The following is an 18,958-nucleotide window of genomic DNA, read 5'->3' on the forward strand; positions in this document are numbered from 1 at the left end:
CCTTTCCTCCATGGCCTTGCTGGGCAGGATAATTCACAAGATCAAAGACCACAGGGGGATAGTACTCCTGGTGGCGCCTGACTGGCCCAGGTGCCTGTGGTATGCAGATTTCCGATGATGCCTGGTGAAGGATCCCCTTCATCTTCCGCCGCACATGGATCTGCTTCATCAGGGACCGGTTCTTCATGAGGATCCGATTCTATTCTGTCTTACGTTTTGGCCCTTGAGAGGACTCGCCTGTTGAAGCATGGTTATTCCTCTGTGGTGATTGCCACTTTACGCCACGCTTGCAAGTTCTCCACTTCCTTGGCTTATGTGTGAGTTTGGAGAGTTTTTGAGGCCTGGTGTGAGGAGTGGGGTGTTCTTCCTTGTTCATTTAAGATCCCTCTCATTCTGGATTTTTTGCAGAATGGATTGAATAAAGGCTTGGCCCTTAATTCCTGGAAGGTGCAGGTTGCATCTCTTGCCTTTTTCAGAGGCCTAGTGAATGGTGTTTCCTTGGCATCTCATCCTGATGTGGCCCATTATTTTTGAAGGGAGTGAAGCACCTTAGGCCTCCCTTGAGGTTACCGGTTCTATTGTGGAGTCTTAATTTGGTGCTGGACCTTTTGGCAGGTCCTAAGTTTTGACCACTGCGTAGCCTTTCCTTACGGTTGTTGACTTTGAAGACTGTGTTCCTGGTGGCTATATGTTCTGTGGATTGGATTTCTGAGCTGCATGCCTTGTCTTGCCGGGAGCCATTCCTTTGGGTGACTCCAGGGCCGTTACAGCTGCGTACTGTTCTATCCTTCTTGCCCAAGGTAGTCTCAAACTTTCATTTGAATCAGTCTATCTCCTTGCCATCCCTGCATAAAGTCAGGGATGTTGAGGAGTTTCACCTTTTACGCTCCTTGGATGTTAAGCGTCTTGTCATGCGGTATCTGGAGGTCTCTGAGTCTTTTCAGCGGGAGTAAGCAGGGCACTCCAGCTTAGCGGGCTACCATAGCTCGTTGGATTAAGGACGTTGTCTCGGCCGCATATATGGATGCTGGAAAGCCGTTGCCTACTCAGGTTAGGGCTCATTCCACTAGAGCTCAGGCAGTGTCATGAGTGGAGTTTAGTCTGTTGTCTCCAATCGATATCTGCCGCGCTGCGACATGGTCCTCGTTATTTTTCCAGGTTTTATCATCTGGATGTGCAGGCCTGGGAGGATGCAACCTTTGCACGTGTGGTTTTGACTGGACCGCAGGCAGCCTCGCACCCTGTTTGGGAGTAGCCTGGGTGCATCCCATTGGTCCTGAGTCCATCTGTCTACACGCTAGGAAATGGAGAAATTACTTACCTGATAATTTTGTTTTCCTTAGTGTAGACAGATGGACTCAGCTTCCCGCCTTTGGCTGCCACATGAGTGTCAGTAGGCCTCCTGTGAGGCTCTGGGTCCCAAGGGATTACTGGTAAGTGTTCATCCAGTCCCTAGCTTAGGGTACCTAGACTCTTATGTGAGTTGAGTGTTTATGGTTGGTTGAGTACAGTTCTGGTTATATGTTTTTAATCAAAATTTTTTTTGCTAGTCTGTCTACAGTTGCTTTTGAAGAGAATACTGGCAGGCTGGGTTCACTGCAGGGTTATATATACTGTGATGTCAGCTTGCTCCGTCTCCATCTGCTGGCAGGGGAGCATAAACGCATTGGTCCTGAGTCCATCTGTCTACACTAAGGAAAACAAAATTATCAGGTAAGTAATTTCTCCAGTGCAGGGACTGAGGCAGGCTGAGTCACACACTTGGAAACCCCATCTCCTCTGGGCTTCCATATAGGGCCAGTGAGCAGATGGCTCAATCTGACTCAGTTCCCAACTCTTCACTCCCTGATCTCTGATCACAGTAGAGGCAGTGTCAGAACCTAGAGCTCTGCAGAGGGGTGACAGGAGGGTAAGGGAAAGATCGGCAGTGAGATTAGAGCTGGCCCGAACTTTGCTGCCCCACTCTTCCCCCAAAGTATGCTGCCCTAGGCAAAGGCCTAGTGTGCCTATTGGAAAATCAGGCCTGGAATAGATTATCAACATGTAGCACAATCCAGATTTGTATCAGGGTTATTCTGCTAGCTTGAAAAAGGCAAAATTAAGTAATGGCCAGGAGGAGGGGAAGACCAGTCTCTGTGTGTGCTTATTTCTTTTTTTGTGAAGCCTGCTCTTCATGATTCCTCCCAGATGTTGGCAGCAGCCCAGACACAAGCAGTTTCTATATATATTCCAGTTTGTCAGCGAGAGCAGTGTTTTCGGCCCTCAGTGTCATACTGATTGTGCAATTCCTCTAACTGTATAGCATGTGCCTCCAGAGTCATGCCATTCTCGTCCATGCGGCTGCCTACTTCCAGGAGCTCTTCCCTCAGTTCTAACAACAGTGCGGTCATCTCGGCTTTATTTGTTTTAATATCTTGGCAAATGGTGCAAAACCATTCGCGAAATTCTGCTTGTGATGGTAGCTCTGAAGCCGGATGCGAAGGAGAAAGCTGCAAAACTGTCTTCTGCAGCTAGATTATGCCCGCTCGCAGGCCCCTTGGTGCCATCACCACCACCACTACCAACCAAAATCTTCCCCAGCCTTCGAAAAGGAAAACTGTTTTAGATCTACAGTTTTTCTTTTTGGCAGTCATGTCTACTCTTTTTGCTGCGGTCCAAGCGAAAGATGGATTTTCTCATGCATGCTACAATAAAGTTGTAAAATGTCTTTCGGGAGATTGCACACATTTGTACACTGATTTACACACAAAAAACGAAGGGAAAAGGACCAGAATCCTATGCACCATGATATGGCTCTCAGAATCATTAGATTATGCAAGCTTCCTCACCAACATCAAGGTAGTGGACCCAAGAGAAAGATCTTGAAATAACTTTTCAAAAATATATATTTCTAAAAAGTCTAAAATATATATACTTTAAAGATAGCTTGAAATGAAACTCCTAATTTTCTCTCACTGCTGCTGATCATAAACTGGAGACTGCGAAATATAAAACATGCTAATAAAAGATTCATATTGTTATTTTTAACTTTTCCCCTGGTTTGTAGAAAAAAGGCACTGGGTCTGTACAGTGAGACAATCTTGCCATCTACGAGTGTGAGGTGAATGTGAATAGTCTTTGAACATCCCTTTCCTGGGGTATGGGATCACTTGCGTTTCAGCTTTTATTGTTAGGGAATGTCAGTTTAGTGGACCCTTGGGCCGACCTGCAGGAGACTGGGAAAGGTATTCAAAAGTCTCTAGTATACCACAGGCCAGGAGGCAGATGTTCAGGCTGGACGTAGAGGTGCTCTTCACCCTGGAAGCTGGTACTCCCGGGAGGAGCCCAACCGCTGGGACTTAGGTGGCTTCACCCTTGGAAGCCGAAGCCCCCCCCCCGGGAGGAGCCCATAGGGGCCCGGCCGCTGGGACTTAGGCGGTAGTGGATCAGGACTGGGAACTGGAACCAGACTAGGACAGTAGGTCAGTACTGTAACAGGGCTCGGGTTCTGGAACCAGGCAGGAACTGTAGCAGGACTCGGGTACTGGAACCAGGCAGGAACTGTAGCAGGTAAACAGGAACCAGGCAGGAACTGTAGCAGGACTCGGGTACTGGAACCAGGCAGGAACTGTAGCAGGTAAACAGGAACCAGGCAGGAACTGTAGCAGGACTCGGGTACTGGAACCAGGCAGGAACTGCAGGGCGTCCATGGAAGGCTTCCCGGCAGCGCGGCCCTCGCCCGGACGCCGAACAAGACAGGAACTAGGCCGGTGAAAGTGGGAACAGGTTCAGAAACACGGAGGTAAGGGTCTGGTCGTGGCGCTCGCAGCCAGAACTGCAACATTTATATCTGCTTTATAAGAACATAAGAACATGCCATACTGGGTCAGTCCAAAGGTCCATCAAGCCCAGCATCCTGTTTCCAACAGTGGCCAATCCAGGCCATAAGTACCTAGCAGGATCCAAAGGGGTAGATACGATTCCAAGCTGCTTATCCCAGGGTTAAGAAATGGATTTCTGTAATTCCACCTTAATAATGGTTTATGAACTTTTCCTCCAGGAACTTGTCCAAACCTTTTTTAAATGCAGCTATACTAATAGTTTTCACCACACCTTCGGGCAACAAATTCCAGAGCTTAAATTATGCGTTGAGTAAAATAATATTTTCTCTTATTAGTTTTAATTGCATGTACCTGGTCTTTGTACTTTTTGAAAGAGATTAAAGTTTATTCATTCCATTCCACTTATAATTTTATAGACCTCTATCATATCTCCCCTCAGCTGTCTCTTCTCCAAGCTGAAAAGTCCTAACCTCTTTAGCCTTTCTTCATCGGGGAATTGTTCCATTCCCTTTATCATTTAGACTCCCTTCTCTGTACCTTTTCTAATTCTGCTTTATCATTTTTGATGTGGTGACCAGAACTGTACACGATGCTCAAGATGAGGTCGCACCATGGAGCGATACAGAGGCATTATGATATTATCTGTTTTATTCTCCATTCTTTTCCTAATAATCCCTAGCATTCTATTTGCTTTCTTAGCTGCTGCTGCTGCACACTGAGCAGAACATTTCAACGTATTATCAACGATGACGCTTAGATCCTTTTCCTGAATGCTGACTCCTAAAGTGGAACCTTGCATTGTGGAGCTATAATTTGGGTTACTCTTCCCTAAGTGCATCATTTTGCAATTGTCCATATTAAATTTCATTTGGTAGTTGCATGCCCAGTCTCCCAGTTTTACAATGTCTTCTTGCAATTTCTCTCAATCCTCTTGTGATTTAACAACTTTGAATAATTTGGTGTCATCAGCAAATTTTATCACCTCATTTGTTCCCATTTCCAGGTTGTGTTTAAATATATTAAAAAGCTGTGGTCCCAGAACAGTTCCTTAGGGCGCTCCACTATTCACCTTTCTCCTTTGGGAAAATTTAACATTTAGCCCTACCCTCTGTTTTCTGTCTTTTAAACCAGTTCTCAATCCACAATAGGACACTGCCCCTATCCCATGACCTTTTAATTTCCTAAGAAGTCTTTCATGCTTTCTAGTAATCCAGATACACTACATCAACTAGTTCACCTTTATCCTCATGCTTATTTATGCCCTAAAAAAATGTAGCATATTGGTGAGGCAAGACTTCCCTTGGCTAAATTCATCTTGGCTTTGTTCCATTAAACTCTGCCTATCTGTATATCCAGCAGTATTGTTTTTATGATAGGTTCTACCATTTTGCCTGGGACAGATGTCATATTCACTGCTCTGTAGTGCTTCCTGGATCACCCCTGGATCCCTTTTTAAAAATGTGCATTAAAATCGCAACTATCCAGTCTTCAGGTACCATAGATGATTTTAATGATAGTTTACAAATTACTAATAGGAGGTCTGCAATTTCATTTTTTCAGTTCTTTCAGCACTCTGGGATGTATACCATCTGGTCCAGATGATTTGCTATTCTTTAGTTTGTCAGTTTGCCCTAGTACATCTTCCAGGTCCACTGGGATTTATTTCAGTTCCTCTGAATATTCACTTTTGAATATAATTTCTGGCATGGATAGCTCTCTTACATCTTCCAGAGTGAAAAATGAAGCAAAGAATTCATTTAGGGGTAGATTTTCAAAGGGTTACATGTGTAAGACCCCTGAAATCCTACTCCTGCACGCGCCGAGCCTATTTTGCATAGGCTTGGTGGCGCGCGCAAGCCCCGGGACGCGCGTATGTCCCGGGGCTTTAAAAAATGGGTGGTCCGGGGGCGGGGCCGGGGGCATGGCGGTGATCCGGGGCAGGCCGGGGGGCAGATCTGGGGCATGGCAGTGGTCTGGGGGCGGGGCTGGGGGCATTCCTGAGTCCTCCAGCACAGCGGCCATGCCGAAGATTTGCGCAAGTTACGCCTGCCTTGGGCAGGCGTAACTTTTGAAACAAAGGTGGGGGGGATTTTGTTAGGGCTGGGGGGGTGGGTTAGGTAGGGGAAGGGAGGGGAAGATGGGGGGGGTGTGTGGAAAAAAAGTTCCCTCCAAGGCCGTTCCGATTTTGGAGCGGCCTTGGAGGGAACGGGGAAAGCCATCGGGGCTCCCCTCAGGCTCGGCGCGTACAAGGTGCACATGTGTGCAACCCCTGCTTGCGCCGACCCCGGATTTTATAACTTGCACGCGGCAGCGCGCGCACATGTTATAAAATCGGGTGTACATTTGTGCGTGCCAGGTAGCGCGCACAAATGTACCCCGCATGCATAATATTTAAAATTGGCCCGTTAGTCTCTCTGCTTTAGCTTTGTCATCCCTAAGTACCCCTTTTACCCCTCGATCATCTAATAGTCCAACTGACACCCTTGCAGGCTTTCTAAATCGAATGTACCTGAGAAATTTTTTAATATGAGTTTTTGCTTCCACGGCAAGCTTCTTTTCAAATACTCTCATTGCCTTCCTTATCGATGCTTTGCATCTAATTTACCAGTGCTTATGCTGTTTTCTTCATTCGGATCCTTTTTCCATTTCTTGAAAAGATGTTCTTTAGCTATCATAGCCTCTCTCACCTCACCTTTTAACCATGTTGGTAGTCATTTAACCTTCCTTCCACCTTTTGTAAAATGTAGAATACATCTGGTCTGGGCTTCTGAGAGGGTATTTTTAAACAACAATCATGCCTGCTGTAAACTCTTGATCTTGACAGCTGTTCCTTTGAGTTTTTTCCTAATATTTTTATTTATTTATTTATTTTATTTTATTTAAAATCTTTTCTATACCGTTGTTAAGCTAGATACCGACACAATGGTTTACCATAAGGCACATAAATTAATGTTACTAAATGTATTAAATTATATCAAATAGGGATGTGAATCGTTTTTTGACGATTTAAAATATCGTCCGATATATTTTAAATCGTCAAAAATCGTTAGGGCCACGATACAATACCAATTCCCCCGATTTATCGTCAAAAAATCGTAAATCGGGGGAAGGGGGAGGGCAGGAAAACCGGCACACTAAAACACCCTAAAACCCACCCCCGACCCTTTAAATTTATTTATTTTATTTATTTATTTTAATTTTTTATATACCGGCATTCGCGATGGGAGTCGCATCATGTCGGTTTACAATTAACAGGGTGTGACAAGAGGAGAAAAACTTAGAACATTAACATGTGATATAAGAAGAAATAGCAGTTACAATAAAACAGGGACATAAAGTAACTTGGAAAGTAAGGAAAGCGATAGAAAATTAACAATGTGATAAAAAGAGTAGGGGAGGGCAGGAAAACCGGCACAGTAAAACACCCTAAAACCCACCCCCGACCCTTTAAATTAAATCCCCCACCCTCCCGAACCCCCCCCAAATGCCTTAAATTACCTGGGGGTCCAGCGGCGGTCCGGAACGGCCTCCTGCAATTGAATCATGTTGTCTTCAGCCGGCACCATTCTGCGCCGCCATTTTGCAAAATGGCGGCGCAAAATGGTGGCGGCGCAAAATGGCGGCGCAGAATGGCGCCGGCTGAAGACAACACGATTCAATTGCAGGAGACCGTTCCGGACCGCCGCTGGACCCCCAGGTAATTTAAGGCATTTGGGGGGGGGGTTCGGGAGGGTGGGGGATTTAATTTAAAGGGTCGGGGGTGGGTTTTAGGGTGTTTTACTGTGCCGGTTTTCCTGCCCTCCCCCTTCCCCCGATTTAGCTACGGACCGCCGCTGGACCCCCAGGTAATTTAAGGCATTTGGGGGGGGGTTCGGGAGGGTGGGGGATTTAATTTAAAGGGTCGGGGGTGGGTTTTAGGGGGTTTTAGTGTGCCGGTTCACGATTTTAACGATTTTCACGATACTCTAAACACCCAAACGGCGACGATACGATTCCCTCCCCCTCCCAGCCGAAATCGATTGTTAAGACGATCGAGGACACGATTCACATCTCTAATATCAAATAAACAGGTGCCATCAAGTTACAGTGGGTGGGTGTGATAAATCATGTCCATTCCTATCTGTATCAGCTTTCAAAAATAGATTAATAATTGTATCTTATCCTTTGGTGGTGAACGAAAAAATAAAAATAAAATACACACATATTGATTAAGGTGATGCGTATGGGTGTTCTACTGTCCGCATCCTACACTTCCCTGGATTCTACTCTCCATTCTTTTTGTGATTCACTTGTTTAAATAGCCATGTTTTTAAACTCTTTCTGAAGGTTTTGATTTCTCTTTGTAATCTGATTTCTAAAGGCATGGTGTTCCATAGTATAGGTCCTGATAAGGATAGCGCCCTTTCCCTTACTTGGGTTAGTCTTGCTGTTTTGACTGAAGGAATAGTTAGTAGTGCTTTGTTTGCTGATCTCAGGTTTCTGTGAGGGACGTGTTTGCGAAGGGCTGTGTTCAGCCATTCTGCTTTTTCGTTATGTATTAATTTATGTATGGTACATAGTGTTTTGTACTGTATTCTTTGCTCAATGGGTAACCAGTGTAGTTCAGCTAGGGTTTTGGTGATATGGTCTCTTTTACTTTTACCAATCACAATTCTTGCAGCAGTGTTTTGCAGTATCTGGAGTGGTCTTATCGTGGTGTATGGTAAACCCAGTAGAAGGGCATTACAATAATCAGTCCTTGCAAAAATTAAAGCTTGTAACACTGATCAGAAGTTGGTAGTTGTTAGTAGTGGTTTTAGTCTTCTAAGAGTCATGAGTTTGGCGTATCCTTCCTTTACTTTTAAAGATATATGTTGTTTCATACTTAGTTCCGTGTCAATTATCACTCCGAGGTTTCGTACTTTCTCTGCTAATTTTATTTTTTGGTTGTTTTTGAGTGTGATTGGGTTTTGAATGATCTCTATGTTTTTACGTTCTAAATGTAGGAATTCTGTTTTCTCTATATTAATAACTAATTCCATTTGGTTTAGTAGCTGTTTGATGATATCTAGATACATGTTAGCTATGTTTAATGTTTTTTCAATTGTGTCGTCGATGGGTAGTATTAATTGAATATCATCAGCGTATATGTAATGTGAGATGCCCAGACCAGCTAGCAGGTGACATAATGGCAGCAGGTATATGTTGAAAAGTGTGGCAGATAGGGCTGATCCCTGTGGAACTCCTGTTTGAAGGTTTATTTTTTTCTGACATTACGTCTTTGATCTGTACTTGGAAGTATCTGTTATTTTATCATATTTATCTTTTTGAAAGTTAAATGCTGTCGCAGTAGATTTCTTTAGTGCCCTGTTTCCAGTTATTAAGACAAATTTGATCATGTTGAGATCACTATTGCCCAGTGGCTCCAACACAGTTACCTATCACATCAAATCCTGTGTTCCACTAAAGACTAGGTATAAAATAGTTTCCCCTCTTGTTGGTTCTTTTACCAGTTGCTCCATAAAGAAACCATTTATTTAATCAGGAACTTTACCTCTCTAGCATGTCTATCACCTATTATTACTGTGCTGCTGATTTTGTTAATTTCCCTAATTTCTTTTAGTATTTCATTGTTCATTCTGGTCAGGTAGAAGGTAATACACCCCCACTGCTATTTTATTCCCCTTTTCACCTGGAATTTTTATCGATAAAGATTCAAAATTGCATTTTGTTTCTTGCAGAACTTTTATCCTGTTTGACTCAATGCCCTCTCTAATATATAGTGCCACCCCTCCATCAATTTGTTCCATCCTATAATTTCGATATCATTTGTACCCTGATACCACATTGTCCCATTGGTAATCCCCCTTCCACCAGGTCTCTGAGATGGCAATATTATCTACCTCTTCAGCCAGTGCTATACACTCCAACTCTCCCATCTTATTTTTTAGACTTCCACGCCTTTGTATACAGATGCTTTTCCGTGAATGGTTTCTTTTCTCCAAGCTGCAGCTGGGTTATCTAGTTTCTTCATTTGTTTTCTGTTATTTGTTAAGCCAATATTTTGGTGCCCGTCTAGCCTTAGAGCAGAGCTTCCCAAACCTGTCTTGGGGACCCCACAGCCAATCGGGTTTTCAGAATATCCACAATGAATCTGCATGAGATAAATGTGCATATACCGAGTCTCCATGATATGCACATCGATATCATACATATTCATTGTGGATATCCTGAAAACCCGACTGGCTGTGGGGTCCCCAGGACAGGTGTGGGAAGCCCTGCCTTAGAGGGAGATGATGATTTATCATATGATGGAGTCTACCTCTGCAGCCTTACCATGTTATATTGGTTTAATTAGGCAGGAGAAGATTGGACTTGCTGGACTTTTGGTCATCTTTAATTCTAACCACCGTGGGCAGATGTGAGGAGAGAGGTTTATAGAAACTCCAAATTGCCCCTACTCACACACTCACAAAACACAAAGTGGTATATATTTTGTGGTGTGTGTGTACCAAATTTGTGGTTTACATATAAACATCTGGCATTTCTACTGCTCTGCAAAAGTTGCTCAAAACACTTGCAAAGTGGAGAATTCGAGCAAGAGATGATAGGTAGCACTCCAGTGGCTGAAACTATGCATGGACGTTATATGGAGGAAAAGACACATGGTATAATGAGACCTCGCAAATAAAATATGGGGGGGTGTGAAGGTCATATAAAAGGGACGAGGGATGGAAAGTATGTTAGAAACGTTCTCCTAGGGTGGGTGGGAATGGGTAAAATAGCAATGGAGATTTAGTGTGTAAGATAAGTCTTCCACCTCAAAATTCACTGTGGCTAACAATGGAGAGAACAAAAAGCACAACTTAGCAACACATATTTAAACAGCCATAGTGCAGTACTTGCCTGATGTAACAGCAGCAGGTATTGAGGCTGTCAGAATGTATGGAAAAGAGGTTAATATGAAATGCTGAAAGTACTGATGGAAAAATAGGTTTCCATGTGGCCAAATCGCCTTGACAGGCTGCAGTGCTACAGTTGACTAGCAACTGGGGTTGTCTGGCAGGCTGCAAGTTTTGTAATAACTGAGAGGTCAATATTCAAAGTCATTTAGACAGATAAGTCACAAGTTATTCATCTAAATGTCAAGTTTTGAATATTCCCCTTGCTGATCCAGCTAAAAGTTAGCCAGATAAGTCATTATCCGGCTGAGATTTAACCGAAGGAGAAAAAAGCGTGTTGGGGGCATTCTGGAGTGGGGATGAGGTAGCCAACTAACTTATCCTACTAACTCCTATATTCAGAGTTAGCAGAATAAGTTAGTTGGCTAACTCAAAACGTGTCTACTAGCAGGTCTAAAGTTATCCAGCTTGGTATGGCTAAATGGCACTGCAGCATTAAAAAAAAAAAATAGGAGGCTGACATGTAGCATTAAAGAACTGCCTTTTCCTCTGACTGTAATTGGTGTACAGTTACAGGAATTATGAATTGAGAAATCAAATGGAAGTCTTCCTGTTCAAAATTCAAGGTGGCTACTGGTCCAGCCAAACAAAAACATTGTAAACCTGAGTGAGTGCTGAGTGAGCTGACCTTAAAGACGGCTTCCTAGGGATGCTACAGAGGTGGCGTCATATTAGCGGGGATCTAGAGGGCACTGTAGTTCTAAGGCCCCTGGCAGACTGTCACTCAAATGGCTGGGCTAGGTGAGTTGGGGGGGAAGGGAAGAAATATAAAAGTAAGGGGGAAAACCTCTGATTCTATTATTGTGTTGATGTATACCACTTTCTGATGTAAATTGCTCTGAATCTCCTTTTGGGGCAAAAAGCAATAAATAAGTATAAGAATAGAATGAAAGCTCATGGCATCATAGCCCAATAGAGGATGGTTTCTATTGAGCTGGAAGTCCAAAGGAGCAGGAGGAAATTGTTGGACACATTTTTTTTTTAAAGGCATATAGCTGTGAACCTGGAGACCCTGTTTCTGTTCCTATATGTGCAACTCATTGCATGACCCTGTCCAGGCCACTTAACCTTCCTGTTCTTAGCTTTAGGCCAGTGGTGCTCAAACAGGTTCTTGGGGGGCCTCTGAGCCAGTCTGGTTTTCAGGATATTTCCAGTAAATAGCTATGAGAGATACTTGCATGCTTTGGGGGCAGTTTGAGCATGACTGCCATAGGCTATAAGCCGTACAGAGTTGTAGGACATCCTAAGCAATGCACCCTAAACTACACAATTTTAGTGCAACCGCCTAGAGAATTGCCTCATTTGAACACTGCCCTTCAGGAGTACAGAGGCTGGTGTGACTGAAATGTTTTTATGACAATAAGAGCGTATTGTAGGCTAAAATAAACTCATTTGACTTTTTTTTAAAATTCTGCTGTTGATGCATTAATGCGACGTGTCCTACAGAGGATACTGCTAATGTAAGCATCTTACTGTAAGTCGTTAACCTTTGTTCCACATATTTTTTTTTGCCCCCCCCTTCTGGCTTTCAGACAGGAAGAACAGATTGGTGATAAGTTTCAATGACAGCACGGCCTAATTGAGTTACCATGGGAGCTAAACACGTTGCTGGATAAAGGACGGCGTCTCGCAGTGGAGTGATTGCTACGGTAACTGGGTGATGAAGTGCTTATGACGGCAGGAGGGAGGACAACCGGTCTCCGCAGTAACCAGATCCTTTAGTATCTGCAGGGCCGGACTGGGTTGGTCTAGCCACACCTCTGGGAAGGCTCTGGGCGAGTTCCTTCCAGTAATGGGGGGGTGGTTTCTCCTTGATTGCCACAATAATGTGCAGCATAGGATTGGGTGCACTGTGGCAGCCAATGGAAGGCGGCAGCAGAACTTGGAGTAGAGCAGCCCACCCTGAAGACAGCAGCAAACTTGGGGGTTGGATTCTGAAGTCTGTGTGAGTGCAGTGGGAGCAGGAGACTTGTGGGGCAGAGAGACCCTGAACAACACAGGTGGGAGAGCCCATGCGAATGACTCTGGAGCCTTCCTTCTTTACGACTTAAGCAAGAAGGGAGCGTGGCAGAGCTTCTGGACTGGCTTTGTTTGAGAGCTTCTCTTCTTGATTCTGCCTGTGCAAGGCACAGGGTAGAAATCTAGAACATAAAATAATCAAAACTCTTTTGCATTCCGCATTCTCTCACTGTCCAAGCAAAACTTGAGGAAGGCAATCAAGGTCCTTTAAAACCCAAGAAGTACCAAGGGAGACGGAAGACAGTTGGGGGTCCTTGCTTAATAGTGGGGAAACGGAAAGAGGAGAAATAAAGCCTTGAGCTGAAAAGTGTTATATCATCAGCAAACAAGAAGGAAGTCCCTTCTGCAGCTGAAAACGGGCAAGAACCTGAGAACACTTGGGGGTCCTGGCTTGGCTTTCCTGGCTACTGGTTGGATCTGCATTTCTCCATCTTTACGATGTTACAACCAGTAGGCCTGATGCTGGATAACAGGCATAGGATGGAGGCATCTAAAATGCAGAAGGTAAAGAAAAATAGTTTCTAACATGCATGGATGTGTGTGTGTGTGTGTGTATTTACTGATGGCAATGAAGTAGGCTCAGTAATTCATTGTAGAATGTGTGGGATGGGATGTTTAGATTGAAAAGCTTCCAGCATCTCCTCAATATACTTGCACACTGGTGCCCTGGTAAAGGGTCCTTCCTCTAGGCTGTTACTTAGTTAAAAAAAGAAATATACTTGTTTGTAGAATCGGGAGGCATCCATCTGTGATCTGCAGTAGTCCATTCCCTGGTTCCGGTGATGAGAAATCTTTCTCAGTTCTTGCTGTGACATATGTGCCAGGCACTGAGAAATTTGATGAAGACTCCAAGCACAGGAGCACGAGGCATCACTATCAGAGATTCAATTTTTTCTCCATTCTCCACCCTGTAAACTTTATGTTGGGAAGAGATTGGTAACCTTATCATGAGTTTCATCCCCAGTATAGCCTCTGATGACAAGAAAAGGTGTTGAGTGGGTAAAGTTAAACGGACAGTCAGAGTTCCTAAGTGACCCAGATTACAGAAGCAGAGTTTTGGCCAGTCCTGGTTTTTGGACTTGCATTTCAATATAGGACCTCTCCACTAAACACAATGGATTCTAAACCCCCAACGTGCAGTACTCCCTCAAATACATTCTAAAAAGAAACAACAAAATTGAATACACTTTATTTAAATATCAAAACTTAAATAAAAAGAATTGTACAAAAATGTATAACACCTTTCTCATTCATCCACATCACAATCACTCATATACATTAAAATATAATAGTATCGATGAACTAACAGCAGTAATATAACTAACACCAATCTTCCCAGTTTACAATAGGTTATTACAGTATATCTCCGCATTGACATGAATTACGGTACATCAAATCATGCCTAAACAACATTGCACACTAACACTTAGTTTATCAAAGCTCCTGTTCGATTTAGAAACATTTACACAGATATTCAAAATGATTTTTCCATATCCCAGTTTTGAACTTGCATCCCATTGCATTATGGTATTTGTAGTCCCCGATTCTACCATTTGAAATCAGCTCTAGAGGTACCAAAATGAATCAGGATGGCGTGGTCAGATATCCAGGACTGGCCTATAATCTGTTTGAACTGGGTTACTCGGCATCTGTGGATGCCTAGGAGGGAGCAGAAATAGACAGATGTTTCTAGGAAAGACCTCCAAGTATGGAGTAGAAAGGGCTGGAAGTAGAGGGATGTGCCTGGAGGAGTTTCTCAGTTGTGTGTGTGTGTGTGTGTGTGTGTGTGTGTGTGTAGGGAAGGTGCTTGGGGAGGTCTCCTAGCACTGAGGAAAAGGGACAGGAAGGGTGTTGCTTGGGATAATCTCCTATGACTAAGTGGAGGGATCTTCCAGAGGAAGAGAAGGATAGGAGTGGAGGGATATGCTTGGGGAGAATCTCCCAGCATAGAGGAAGAGAGAAGTGGAGAGATGTGCCTGGGGGAGTTTCCCAGCACTTTGGTGATAAAGGTGAAAAAGTGGAATGGTGTGCCTAGGGTAGTTTCCCATCCTTGAGAAGAGATGGTTAGAAGTGGAAGGATGTGCCTGGGGGCAGTCTTTCAGCACTGAGAAGAGAGGGATAGGCATGAAGGAGTAGGAATTAGAGGGATGTGCCTGAAGAAAGTCTCCTAGCACTGAGGAAAGAGGGGGAAGGGGTCTTTCTGAGGAGAGTGCCCCAGCACTAAGAAGAGAGGGGTAGACATAGGAGTGTACTTGAAGAGAGTCTTCCAGGATTAAGGAGAGAGTAGTAGAAGCATAGGAGAGTGCCTGAAAGGAGTCTCCCAACACTGAGGAGAGAGTAGTAGAAGTGGAGCGGTGTGCCTGGAGGGCATCTCCCAGCACCGAACACTGAGGAAAGAGGATTAGACATGGGAGTGTTCCTGGGGGAAGTCACTCAGCACTAAAGACAGAGTGGTAGAAGTGGAGGGGTGTGCCTGCAGGGAGTCTCAGCACCGAGGAGAGAGTGGTAGAAGTGGAGGGGTGTGCCTGCAGGGAGTCTCAGCACTGAGGAGAGAGTGGTAGAAGTGGAGGGGGTGTGCCTGCAGGGAGTCTCAGCACTGAGGAGAGAGTGGTAGAAGTGGAGGGGTGTGCCTGCAGGGAGTCTCAACACTGAGGAGAGAGTGGTAGAAGTGGAGGGGGTGTGCCTGCAGGGAGTCTCAGCACTGAGGAGAGAGTGGTAGAAGTGGAGGGGGTGTGCCTGCAGGGAGTCTCAGCACTGAGGAGAGAGTGGTAGAAGTGGAGGGGTGTGCCTGCAGGGAGTCTCAGCACTGAGGAGAGAGTGGTAGAAGTGGAGGGGTGTGCCTGCAGGGAGTCTCAGCAGTGAGGAGAGAGTGGTAGAAGTGGAGGGGTGTGCCTGCAGGGAGTCTCAGTACTGAGGAGAGAGTGGTAGAAGTGGAGGGGTGTGCCTGCAGGGAGTCTCAGCAGTGAGGAGAGAGTGGTAGAAGTGGAGGGGTGTGCCTGCAGGGAGTCTCAGCACTGAGGAGAGAGTGGTAGAAGTGGAGGGGGTGTGCCTGCAGGGAGTCTCAGCACTGAGGAGAGAGTGGTAGAAGTGGAGGGGTGTGCCTGCAGGGAGTCTCAGCAGTGAGGAGAGAGTGGTAGAAGTGGAGGGGTGTGCCTGCAGGGAGTCTCAGCACTGAGGAGAGAGTGGTAGAAGTGGAGGGGTGTGCCTGCAGGGAGTCTCAGTACTGAGGAGAGAGTGGTAGAAGTGGAGGGGTGTGCCTGCAGGGAGTCTCAGCACTGAGGAGAGAGTGGTAGAAGTGGAGGGGTGTGCCTGCAGGGAGTCTCAGCACTGAGGAGAGAGTGGTAGAAGTGGAGGGGTGTGCCTGCAGGGAGTCTCAGCACTGAGGAGAGAGTGGTAGAAGTGGAGGGGTGTGCCTGCAGGGAGTCTCAGCACTGAGGAGAGAGTGGTAGAAGTGGAGGGGTGTGCCTGCAGGGAGTCTCAGCACTGAGGAGAGAGTGGTAGAAGTGGAGGGGGTGTGCCTGCAGGGAGTCTCAGCACTGAGGAGAGAGTGGTAGAAGTGGAGGGGTGTAACTAGAGAAGGCCCCCACCACTCAGCAGAGAGGGGTAGAAGTGGGGGAGTAGTGTGCCTGGTGGGAGTCTCCTATTGCTGATGAAAGTGGTGTATGCGCTGGAGCGGGGTTCTTGTTACAGGGCATTGCTGTTCTAATTCCTGTGAGGCACTCACACATGGCTTATAGTGCCTCGGGCAGCAATATATAATAAAACAGTAAAAGAAACATTTAGAAGAAAGAACTTAGATCAATCACATATAGATATGTGAAATGGATAAGGAAGATATAAACAGCTGAATGTGAATTAATTATGTTGTACACTAGAGCTTGGGGCTTCTTTGAGCCTAAGGTTTATTTACCATCAGGTAAATAAACCTTCTCATTGTAGGGATAGGGCAGGTCAGAGGGTCACTTCACACCTGCAAAGTGCATCAATACTAGGGTCATCCCCTTACCCAGGTCAACCCTGACAGGCTGATCTGGTCCTGGTTTTGCCCCGATTCAACTAGGGACTTGTAGTTCTCATTTCTCTAGGAATGGCAGGACCACAAGTCCATAGATGCAATGGAGCAGAACTGGAACAGCAAGGCAAAGCTGGCCTGGGTGAGGGAGTGACCCTAGCAGGTTGAATTTGGACAAGTGGCAAGCACACCCACCCATGCCAAAGGAAGGAGGAACCAGGGGAGTTTCCTGTTTTCCTTCTTTTAGTGGGTAAGATTAATTCAGTAGAGTACTTGAAATAATGATATAATTAAATTTAGTTTCCTCTTCATCCTGCTAGACCAGTACAGACAAGTGAGTTACACACTTACACCAGCAGGTGGAGGCAGAGAACAACTTCCTTTCATCTGAGCTTTTATATTTTAGGATAATGAGATAACTTGCAGCTGATGTGCCAGCATCGGGGGAAGAGGCAATGCCAGCACAGAGGAAGCCTGAGGGGCAGCGGCTTGAGGAAAGAATGTTGATTGGGAGGCTGACTCAGAGGAGGAAAGAGGCCCAAATTGTGCAGGTCAAGGTCACAGGAAAGCTTGTGGGGACATGGATTTTTCAGAGAAATGAAAGGGGACACTGGAATAGGTAATAGAGAACTCCCGGGCACCCCTAGATGGGGTGAGTTGGAGCCTAAAAAGAACCTGACTGGGGTTAGAAAGCTCCCTCTCCCTAGCACATTACCTTTTGGCATACAGTACTCAAATGGGAAGTTCAGAGGTCCTGAAAAACCCTCAGGGTTCTTGAGAAGACTCAGGCAGTGAGACAGAATTGGCTGCTGAAGTTAAGCTCTTTTGCAGAAAACAGCTGAGCACCTTCATTTTTAAAGTGGAGCAAGACTGAGAACTAGCAGACAAGCTGAAGAAGGCTTAGGGTCATTCAATCCTCCTGGATATTAAGAAGCCTGCCAGAGCCTTTCCCTTGCATCCAGCCATAAAAGATAGGATTATGGCAGAGTGAGATATCCTGTACACACAGCCTTAATGGGTGGGGATATAATGACCAAGCTGTACCCCCTACACCAGGTGGAGGTAGAATAATTCTTTATAGCAGCGGTTCTCAACCGGTGTGTCGTGACACACCAATGTGTCGCCATGCACCGGCAGGTGTGTCGCGCACTTCCTGGTCTCCCGCTGCTCTTCCCTCCCTCTCCTGCACCCCAGCGAGAAGCACCCCTTTCTTCAACGAGCACTGCTGTCCTTCCTGCCACTATCAGCACATTCTAGCCCGGAGGGGCAAGGCAGCAGTGCTCGTGAAAGCGAACGGCACGGTATAGCTATGTGCCGGTGAAGTTCCCATCCCCACCGGTAGGATGAAGACGGCGTGGTTTAGCGATATGTGGGTGAGGTTCCCACCCCCACCGGCAGGATGAGAATGACATGGTTTAGAGATGTGCCGGTGAAGTTTCCACCCCCCACCAGCAGGACAAGGACGGCGAGAATTTTTTGACTGCCCGGCAGGCAAAGAGCTCCGCGGTGGTGCGGTAGCACGATTTGATGACGTACCAGGCCCCTCCGGCAAAAAGAATAATGGTGCGCTGGCTGGGTTTCCACCCTCTGTCTCCAGAGCAAAAGCTTTCCAGGAAAAAGAGGGAGTGGAGGAGGACTGAGGGAGAGGGAAGCGGTTGTGGATGAGGTGAGAGGGGATGGAAGGAAAAGGGAAGAGGATGTGAGTGAGTAAGTGGGGAAGGGTAAGAAGCTGTGGGTTAATGAGGGAAGGAAGGGAAAGTGGGATCAGATGAGCCACTGCTGGGTGTGCAATGGGGAGGCCAAACCGCACCCATAGAAAAAGAACAACGGGGCACTTTGTGGGAGCAGAGCCACCGACTGGGAGGCAAGGTCACACCAAAGAAGACCAGGCTGGACCAAGCAGGCGAGGAAGGGAAGGGAGAGGAGAGATTGGGATGAGAGAGTAGAAGAAGAAATGAGACAGGAAGAAAGGGATGAGTGAGATGGATGGGAGGGAAAGGAGTGAATGAAAGGCAGTGTGAGAGAGGGGGAGGGAAAGAGATGGATGGAGCAAAGAGAAAGGTGGAGTGGGGAGAGAAAGGAGGGAAAAAGGGTGAATGAAAGGGAAGGGATGGGGGTCTCACACCTGGAGGGTGGAGGCAGCGGTGATAGAAAGGGTGAGACCA

The 18,958-nt window shown here is 45.9% G+C and overlaps 1 protein-coding gene across 1 annotated transcript in view; it reads left to right on the forward strand.

Annotated features, from left to right (window-relative positions):
- The window catches only part of GCK (glucokinase), a 150,679-nt gene that overhangs the window by 20,617 nt on the left and 111,104 nt on the right, over positions 1 to 18,958 (forward strand). The window contains exon 2 of the mRNA XM_029604194.1: positions 12,295 to 13,285. Coding sequence (XP_029460054.1) covers positions 13,220 to 13,285 — 66 coding nt within the window. The 5' untranslated portion in view covers positions 12,295 to 13,219. The remainder of the gene's footprint in view (positions 1 to 12,294; positions 13,286 to 18,958) is intronic.

The sequence above is a fragment of the Rhinatrema bivittatum genome, chromosome 5 (genome assembly GCF_901001135.1).
Source record: "Rhinatrema bivittatum chromosome 5, aRhiBiv1.1, whole genome shotgun sequence".
Lineage (NCBI taxonomy): Eukaryota > Metazoa > Chordata > Amphibia > Gymnophiona > Rhinatrematidae > Rhinatrema > Rhinatrema bivittatum.